We start from the raw sequence: 10,199 nt of genomic DNA on the forward strand, positions 1-10,199 counted from the left end.
TACTTATACTAATATTAAATTAATTATTTATCCTTTGTTAAGTTACTTATCTCTAAAGAGGACAAATAATGAAATTAAAATTAAAACCGTCTTTAAAATGTTAGAAAACAAGTTCTCGAAGTGATATCTTATGGACGCTCGTGACGTTAAAGGGTTAGAAACATTTTATCCTCGTCACTCGATGCATCTTCTTACATCTTTTAACGTCTCATCTATCCTATTTAATTTCCGTCTCACATTTGCGCGAGCAGAACGTACTTGGGATTTGACGTAAGACTTCTACGTTTAGAGTCTAAATTTTGAACTGATTAGCGACCTGTATTATCACGGACATTTAAAATGCGTGGGCATATTATTCTGCAATATTACGTAAAAGTGTAATAAAGTAATGACAGCCCGTCAACCGGACGGATATGACGCATAGAAATTAGATACTTAACTCTAGAAGGACCGGCATGTTTCTGTACCTATATCACAGCAGCCTTTCTAGATAAGTTATTCTCGCCTCAGAGACGAGGATTCACAATTATCAAGACATCGGTGGTGCAATAGACACGAAGGATAAATATAAAAGTGTGGGATTATCGATTTGATATTCAAAATTGCGACCGTCAAAGTGATCTTTTTAGCGTTAGAAAATTTTTATCAGAGATTCTTACACGAGAAAAGTTGTAATAACCACGACGACATGTAAGTTGCATAGATCACATAATACGCATGATATTATTACGTCGACTGGCCAAATATCTTGATGATACATACCAAAGAGGATAACAAAGTTACGGAAGTGAATAGAGGCTGAATACAGACGGGGAGATTTATTTTCGAAATCTCCAGAATAATTTAGACCGCGTGAACGAATATCCCAAAGCACATTCTAATCGCGATGATAAAAAAAAAGGAGATAACGAGGTATGATATCGAAAGCAAAATGCGATAAAGTACGACAGATGTTTGTGAGAGGCAAGGCGGAGCAACCACGAGCGAATTCGCGAAGCGATGATTTTGGTAGCAAGCACACTTCCATTGTGTCAAAAGTACTTGATTATTTAATCGTAATAAAAAAAAAGAAAAAAGTAAAAAGTAATGGAGTAGGATGCGGAAAAATAAGCGTCCGATCGTACCATCAAGCTGTTTAGTCTTCTGAGCACCCCATTTGTAATGTACGAAGGTAATCACGCAAACGCGCTAAGCCATGAATATTAAATGGGCGAACATAGAAAATAATATTTAGACGGCAGAGTATCTTAGCTGATGTACTGCGTTAAGAAGAGAGAAAACGAGAAAAAGAAAAAAAAACAGACGTGTAAAAGACAGTACGGAGTGATAGATTACGTCGGTGCACGCGAATATAAATGATGTTCTTTCATTTAAATTCAGGACACACCCATGGCAACCAATGAGATACGCAAGGAAAATTTTACATGTATATTAACTCTCAGATGATGATACTAATAATAACATACTTATACATAAGAAAATGTATATATATAAATAAAACTGCAGCTCTATATATATATATATATTATATATATACATACATTGTTATACTATTATATACTAGTTGGTTTTCTTTAAACATCCCTTATCAAAATATCGATCAACTTTTCCTCAATGACACTGAATTAGTAACTCCTGCACTATATTAAAAAAAAATTTATTTCTATTATTTATATGTTAATCTAAAATTGGATCTGGATTGGATAAACAAATGCAAATGAATAACAAACGACGCCGTTAGTATTGTTGTACATTACTTGCAACTTGTTGAAGAAAGTTCGCGATTGTTTGTTTAGTTTAGATCCAGTTTGTTTTTGTTGAGAATTTACAATTTACAAAAGAAGCGAGTAAAAGAGAATGTACGACAATCTTCAAACACCTTCTGTACGTATCTTACATATAGAAGATATTGTTTTAAAAGTCATATCTTTATTGTATCTGCAATTATTGATAAGATTTAAATATTAAAGATTTTTTGAAATTTCTTGTAATTATTACAATTGATGTAAATATTATTATTATTATTATTATTATTAGATTTATTTAGATATATTTCTTTTTATTTTTATTTGCTGATCTGATGTCCATGCGAGTAATGATTATAGATATTATAATTAACAATTAAGGTATATAGCTATTAAAAATTGCTCGAAATAAAGGTTGGAGCATAAATCGAATGTGAGGAATAAATGACAGAATCTTAAACGAGTTTCTGGATGGCGATAATTTTAATTATTTTTCCTTCTTTAGACAATCAATAATTTGTGTTAGAAAAGAGTTCGCGTGACTGTTAAAAATATAATTACTCGATTATATTTATATATATAATATTAATTGTAGTTTATTCTATTATGATGATATTTTATAGATATATATTATTTATAGATATATTTTATAGATATATATATAAGATTTGAAAATATTTAATTTTTATTAAAAACTGCAATTTTATTATTATTATCCGAGCTCGACTATCCACGTGTGATAATATAGAAAAAAGTTATACATTATCGACACCGATAATTATACCGATCGAGTAAAAAGTGTAAAGCCGATATGTAATTATCAATCGATAATATAGCGCTCTTCAATTCTTATCGACCTCGTTCGATAAAAATGACAACAATAATATTTATCCGCGTGACATCCTCACCATAATTGTCGGATTGTCCTTCGACAGGTAAATCGTCCTACCTGTTGACCTCGCCTGTCAGGTGTCAGCACACACGCGGCTCGCGGGACCGGTGCCACCGCCCTTTGAACATGTCGCGCCCTCGGTAGACCGGCCCTACGTTGTAGTTGTGCCTTGTGGCGCGATCGCGAACATCGCAAACAACGAAGACGGGAACGGCCATGACGCGATGTAATAAAACGCAACCGAACAGAACGGAACGTAATGGCGATACCCATCCTTGAGCACCACTGTTCGTTTGGTGTAAATGGTGTCTAGGCGGAAACTCCTCGATCCGTCTTGTAAGTGAGTGTCGTCGCGTGAGATTGTGTGTGCGCGTATGATATACACATATATATTTATGTGTACGTATCTATACGTGATGGCTCCGATTCGGGGCTCTCGTACGCGCTCGATGGTCGAGCATCGTCGCGCACTCATCGCCGCACCTACGACGTCGGGCGGCGCCGCGAGATCGGCGAGCAGCAATAGCAGCAATAGCAGCATCGCCAGCCATTATTAACGACGACACGAGTGACGAGATCGTCGCGTTCCCTTCCGTCATCATCGTCGTCGTCGTCGCCGCCGTCGCCGCCGCCGCAGCCGCGAGGAGGACACGGTGTAGCGATCGACGGAAGCGGCCGGCGGGCGCTGTCGTCGCTGTCACGCAGCGGGCGTGCCTCAATGTGATCAATGAACTCTGGTTGATGCGTGTCGAGGCGTGCTGGCAGCGGGGCACACCACCGACGGCCCCGGTAGACGTACGTATATAATATATAATTACCCAGCCCATTTTTTTCTTCTTCCTACCACCCTCTCTTTCTCTCTTTCTTTCTAAATAGATAAGCTATGTCTCTCTTCTTCTTCCGCCTCTCCTTAGCTTCACTCCGAGATTCGTTCTCACGATATACGAGCCATCCGGGTTCTCTCGCGGAAGAACGCGCGAAGGGCGTTCTAGAGCCTCCATCCACCACCACGACGACGACCTATCCGGCTTCCATTTTCGGTACGCCGCCGCCTCGAGGAACTCGCAATTATGACGACCACGCACTTTATATGCGAACGGACGTGCGCGGGCGGCGCGGCGGTGTGTGGCGTGTACCTACAACGCGCGGCGAAGCGAGGTGAAAGCGTAAACGTTAGCACGCATTAAAACACCCATCCTCGACCATCCTCGACCATCCTCGACCGCGGTCAGTTACGGGACTCGCGTGAGGCGTCTCTCTTTCGTGACGACTCGACGTCGTCCTCGTCCTCGTCGTCGTCGCGATTAATCGCGCCTGGCCGACGGTGTCCGTTTCTACTATAATATATAGCTTAATTTTAATCTCGGCTCAACCAACTTGCCGTCTTTTTCTAGTTCTAGAAAAAGATGAAGAGCAAGCTGTACCGAGATTAAAGTTAATCTACATTGATAAAAACGAGCATATGATCGGCTACGATCAGAAATTTCACCCGGATGTACCGAGGTATCATTTGATCCTTGTTTAACACTCGGAGAACAGCAAGGATAAAACGATGTCAGACTCTGAATACACCCGACTGAACTTTTTGAACGCGGCCCTGAGGACCAATAAATCTAATGCACGTTTCTACCAATGTAGATTAACTTTAATCTTGGTTCAACTCTCTCTTCAGCTTTTTCTAACTTTTAGAACTAAGGAAAGATAAAAAGGAAGATTAAAGTTAATCTACGTTGCTTGAAATGGACGTTAAGGCTGGTTTTTTTTTCATTTTTTTGTTTGTTAACTCGTGATTAGACCTCTAGCTATGGTTCATCACTAATGCCCGTTTCTACCAATACAGTTTAACTTTAATCTCAGTTCAACCAACTCTTCATCTTTTTCTGGTTTTAAGAATAAGAAAAAGATGAAGAGTAAGTTGAACCGAGATTAAAGTTAATCCACATTGGTAGAAACGGGCATAAGGCTGCTTTTCTTTTAGGAGACGTGGTCGATCCGAACATTATTCTATCTTTCTTGACATTCCCTGAATAACAAAGATGGAATAATATTTGTCCCCTACAAGAAAAATAGCCTAAACTAATAATTTTGAAGTGAATAATTTTAAAAGTTTATCAGTTACTTTAAAAGTTACTTTAGGTTAGTGATTAATCATAGATAGAAAAACACGATTTTTACATTATCGTTAAGTTAAGCGAAGCTACGTCCAAGCCATGAGTTAACCAGAAAATGAAAAATTGAGTCTAGGGAAGAGGAAGGTTAATCACGGTGAAGCTAGCGGTACCGGAACGAGGAAACGATGCGGGGGACTCCGCGTGACTTACAATGATATACCGCAGCGCGTTATGTAAACACCGTCGCTTAGCGTCGTTCTCTGACGACGATCGGATAGATAACGACGCGGACCCGAGTTACGAGTACGTCCTGTCCTGTCTCGCGTATCCGCGCCGCGTCGTGAGAAAATGAATCGATGCGCTTTTAAAAAGACGCGTGTACGGTGACAGCCGAAAGTGGAGCAGCGCGTCGGGAATAGAGGCGAGACACTCGTGTCCGCTTCGCTCCGCTTTGCGAGACTCGGGGTAAAATTGGCTCGGATTCTGTTCCTTCTCTCTTTGAATCTCTCCTGTCCCTTTATCTAGAAATAGTGCGAGTTGCGGGATAAAACAAGTATTGTCTCGACACTGAGAAAGGCCGCGTTCAGCAGAACGTTTATTTTGCAACAGTGTGTGCAAGTTTTCCTCGCTGAGATTAATCTTTTACATCTAAAAGTGTTATCCAATCAGCGAGAAGAATACTTTCAACAATTGTAAAATAATTGATTAGAGAAAGGTTTTGTTGCTATCTTTGAAATATTCCATTATATTTCTACTTTTCTGATGTATTTGATTCTGTCATGCAGTCTATTATGATTACCCGTTTCCTGTTTTTAATAAAATCGTTAGATCGCTCAACGAGCTCACGTAAGTTGACTATTCTTATTATTTCATACGTGAATATTTTTTGCAGCTGATCATACATTGTAGATAAATTTTTTATCTGATTTAATTTTTTCCCATGAGATATATTTGAAAATTCTTATCTCTTTTAATTCTCTCGTTACAGATGATGACATAATACAGACACATTGATTGTCCCTTTTATGAAAATACGCATTAAACGATTGCTCCGTAAAACAGACTAAATGAATCATGATGAATGATATAGAAAGTTTTGGGATGAAGGGGGCCGGCTCGAAAATGCCTCACAGTCATTCGACGCCAGCTGGTGTAGACGGAGGTAGTAGGACACCTCCTGCAACACCGCGAAAAGCTGGAAAAATGCTGGCAGTTCGTGTACAGATGTTGGATGACTCTATTACAATGTTTCAAGTGCAGGTAAAGAATATTTATTTCATATCCTTAAATAATATCGTCCCGTATCTCAAATGCTTGCGATAATTACATGTTAAAATACATGAAGGAAATTGTACAGTGAAGCTCTCAAATAATTTAACAAAATTTAATATCTTTTAGCTAATAAAGTTTTAGGTCGATAAAGCTTCAAATTCACTTCTTAAAGTACTCTTTATAGAAGAAAACGCGAGAGTTTTTGTCTAACTGAGGTCACGATAGAACCTCTATAAATAAATATAAGTTAAGAATATTTTACGCTCTTGCTCTTCGTGTGGCGTAATATGTTTTTTTGAGACCTTCGTGTGCAATGTTTATACGCAAACTAAAATACGCAAGCTATATGTGAAAATGTTTGCCGTCTACTATTCATAAAGGCGACTTCTTGCGCCCTACAGAGACTGTCGCAGGAATAAATGTTGTAAAGCGACATTGAGTGATGCTTGAATATCTTATTGTACCTTCATAATTCTACATTATACTGCAATTGAATGTGTGCTCCTCTATTATCGCATTATTGCGAGTCTAAGCTACATATCTGTCCTATGCGTCTCCACGTATATTTTGTGTGTATGTGTGCGTGCGCGTGTGCGTATGTGTGTATGCCTGTGTTAAAACGCCATTAAATAATTTAATTTGAGAGAGCTTCATATCTCTGAAATATAATATAATGTTCGTAAAGTATATATATTATTTAATAGGTTTGACATTATTACTTTTATGTAACTTGAACTTGTGATCGTTCGTATCTTTTGTGTAATTCAAAAGCCTGCATATGTATTAATTCTTTCTATCATATTTTGCTCCATAGGCATGTTAAACCATTTACTTCGTGCATTCAGGTCAAGAGTCATTGTTACAAAGCCTCTTATAATCTTCTCCCTGAAGCCATTTAACTTAAAATTCCGATATTCAAGATTTGCACTTTTTTGTTATATTATTTTGGAGCACCTTAAAAATTTTCATACTTGTTTTAGTATTATGGAAGGTTTTAATGGTGCTGAAGAGAGCATAGATAAATTGAGCTTGTAAAAATTCTGAACTTGTAAGCTTCTAAAAATTTCCGAAAGAACCTTAAAATTAATTTTTGTAAATGAGATATTTTGTTATTTAAATTAAAAAATTTTTATTAGCTTATAATATTATGTATTTTTATATTGGCAAGATAGTTACCATATATATGCAGTATAGTGTGTGCATATACTTCCAGAAGAATGAGCTATTGGAGCATATAATGTATCAAATGGGGGATCTCCTTGAATGTGTGTGAAATATGTATACTCATTTATTGATTATTTATTTACAATGCTTGCAACGTGTTGCTTATTTCTTTAGAGATTAATTTTATTCTAGCATCTTAGCTTTTTTTACAGTGAAAGTACAATAAGATTATTCTGTACATTTACATAGCACTCGCGATTACATAACATTTCTTTTAGATATTTTATATGATAATTATTTATGAAAATATAACATAGTAACGCGAGATGTTGATATTTTATAATTTAACGAAGTTAGTTGTATCAAAGCTTAGCTATATCATATTGCATAAATGTAATTATTTGAAAATTTCAGGCCAAGGCACTAGGTAGAGTGTTGTTTGATCAAGTTTGTAAGCAATTGCATCTTTTAGAAGCGGATTACTTTGGTCTTGAATATCAGGAACCAAATTTTACAAAAGTAAGATGCGATTTTTAATGTAAATAACATTTTTCAATGAACAATGAAATTAAAGATATTGATATTTACAGTATTGGTTGGATTTGGAAAAACCAGTATGCAGACAAGTTGGTTTATCTCTTATTGATCCGTTATTGAGGTTCTGTGTTAAATTTTATACGCCAGATCCTGCACAGCTCGAGGAGGAATTTACAAGATATTTATTCTGTCTACAAATCAAACGGGATTTAGCTCAAGGTTTACTGCAATGCAATGATAACACAGCAGCATTGATGGCCAGTTATATTGTCCAAGGTAATAATAATTATTGTATGTTTCTACTACTATTAATTTTAAATCTAAGCCTAACAAATTAGATTAACATATTAATTGTTTCATAATATATTTTAATTTAATTGCCGTTGTTTAATAAAATATGTTGGAATCTATTTCTTTGATTATTATTTTTTTGTTTTTAGCTGAATGTGGAGATTATGTGATAGAAGACTATCCAGATCATACGTATTTATCAACGTACAAGTTTGTGCCTCATCAGGATCAAGAGTTAGAACGACGTATAATGGAGAATCACAAGAAACATGCGTAAGAAATATATATCAAAATAAATCAATATTTATTAAATACATAACTTTATTAATGTTGAGCGTATCTAATATTATTTTAATGTTAACAGGGGTCAATCTCCTGCAGAGGCAGATCTCAATCTTTTAGAAACTGCTCGACGTTGTGAATTGTATGGAATGAAAATGCATCCAGCTAAGGTAAGTTATACTCTAAGATTTATATACTTTGAAATTACAAAAACAGTCTGTTCTGTGTATAAAATATTTTTATAACTTTTTGTTATTTTGTACTAGGATCATGAAAATGTTCCACTAAATCTCGCAGTAGCACATATGGGCATTGTAGTCTTTCAAAATTATACTAAGATAAATACATTTAGTTGGGCCAAAATCAGAAAAATCAGTTTTAAACGAAAACGTTTTTTAATCAAATTACATCCTGAGGGCTATGTGAGTATTTAATTTATTTTTAATACTTAAATAAATTTATTTTTATATTAGACATTAAATTAATATGTATTTCAATATTTCTATTGTAATCATGTATTTATGTCATTTTTTATTACTCGTAGGGATATTATAAGGACACAGTTGAATTTTTCTTTGAAGGACGTAATGAGTGTAAAAACTTTTGGAAAAAATGTGTAGAAAATCATGGTTTCTTCCGTTGTTCTGTAGTTAAGAGAGTTGTAAGACAGAAAACTAGAGTGCTTAGCCGTGGATCATCATTTAGGTATGCCAAATCAGTTTCAAGAATATTGCTGAATTTGTCGAAGAAAGTCCAATTTTAATGTCCAATTTTTATAGTTTTCTAGAGTTTAAATGTATATTAGATATATACCTTATATTTAAATATTCTATTTTTAAAATATAATCGTACAGGAACTTGTTAAATAACATATGGTACTTTTTGAATTTGGATAATCAAAATATCACTACATTGTAATGCTTTTACATATTACCAGGTATAGCGGCAAAACTCAAAAACAAATTGTTGAATTTGTTCGAGATAATTACGTGAAGAGGCAGACATTTCAAAGGTAAGTTCCTTTACGAGATCGAAGAGTTGTTGAATAATTAAAAGAGTTCTTGGATACCCATGTAATATGTAGATAGTGCATGCAGACCATTACGTACTGTTTTCCTAATGTTGGTTTGTACCATTGAGATTTTTATTAACGAACGCACCAAACTTGTGAGTAAGATAGGAGGTGGCACGGTCTTGCTTTTGCCGGGATATAAGTCGATACTTATATATGTATTATCCAAACGTTTCCAATTTCCATAGTGGAAACGGTTTATCATATCCATTTTTATATTTCCGTTTGTCAGTGTTGCCTGCTCGGACAGGGGTGGCGGGGAGTCAGGCTCACCATCAGGCACGATAAACCCGAATGATGAGTGTACCCTCTCTCAATAGCGTGATCACTAATTATTTATATTGTTGTATCTAATAATACACAGCAAAGTACCACGTTTCACTGCCCTAACAAGTTCTATCCAACAAGATATTTGTCCATAGCAGTAGATTGTTCTCTAAAATAGAAGATAGTCTATTATATGATACAATTAAAAGAAAAGAAGTTGTTCTTGTACACCGGTAGATTTTCATTTGCTGTGCGATATCGATGCACGGTTGAAGAACGCCTTCATACATTGAAACATCGACTAACAAAAAGACTATAACGCGCGTGACATTCAATTTGTTTATAAGTAAGTTAAAATTATACATTATTACATATTGATATTAAACTCTGCAAAAAAGAGTCTCTTTACATTAAGGCGATTTTAAGTATTTATGTATTTTGCATCTTCTAGACTTTTTCACCTCGAGAGCAATAAAATATAAATAAAATTATATACGATCGTCAAAGTTGAATGCATTAAAGTCTAAATATGACGTCTAAACATGATGTGAATAATATATTAGGTA

The 10,199-nt window shown here is 35.6% G+C and overlaps 1 protein-coding gene across 2 annotated transcripts; it reads left to right on the forward strand.

Moving 5' to 3' along the window:
• The first annotated feature begins 2,677 nt into the window (after window positions 1-2,677).
• On the forward strand, window positions 2,678-9,704 carry LOC108758023 (Chondrocyte-derived ezrin-like domain containing protein). Of its 2 annotated transcripts, XM_018502732.1 has the most exons (10): window positions 2,678-3,432; window positions 5,737-6,008; window positions 7,599-7,703; window positions 7,775-7,997; window positions 8,162-8,285; window positions 8,377-8,464; window positions 8,561-8,716; window positions 8,839-8,999; window positions 9,232-9,306; window positions 9,599-9,704. In XM_018502732.1, exons 2-10 carry the CDS (start codon window positions 5,823-5,825, stop codon window positions 9,684-9,686), a joined length of 1,206 nt encoding a protein of 401 aa, XP_018358234.1. In that variant the 5' UTR covers window positions 2,678-3,432; window positions 5,737-5,822; the 3' UTR covers window positions 9,687-9,704. The 2 variants fall into 2 exon arrangements, with proteins under 2 accessions (XP_018358234.1, XP_018358236.1); XM_018502734.1 differs by lacking the exon at window positions 9,599-9,704 and having other exon boundaries at window positions 2,679-3,432; window positions 9,232-9,310.
• The last annotated feature ends 495 nt before the right edge of the window (window positions 9,705-10,199 follow it).

The sequence above is a fragment of the Trachymyrmex cornetzi genome, unplaced genomic scaffold (assembly GCF_001594075.2).
Source record: "Trachymyrmex cornetzi isolate Tcor2-1 unplaced genomic scaffold, Tcor1.1 scaffold15, whole genome shotgun sequence".
NCBI lineage: Eukaryota > Metazoa > Arthropoda > Insecta > Hymenoptera > Formicidae > Trachymyrmex > Trachymyrmex cornetzi.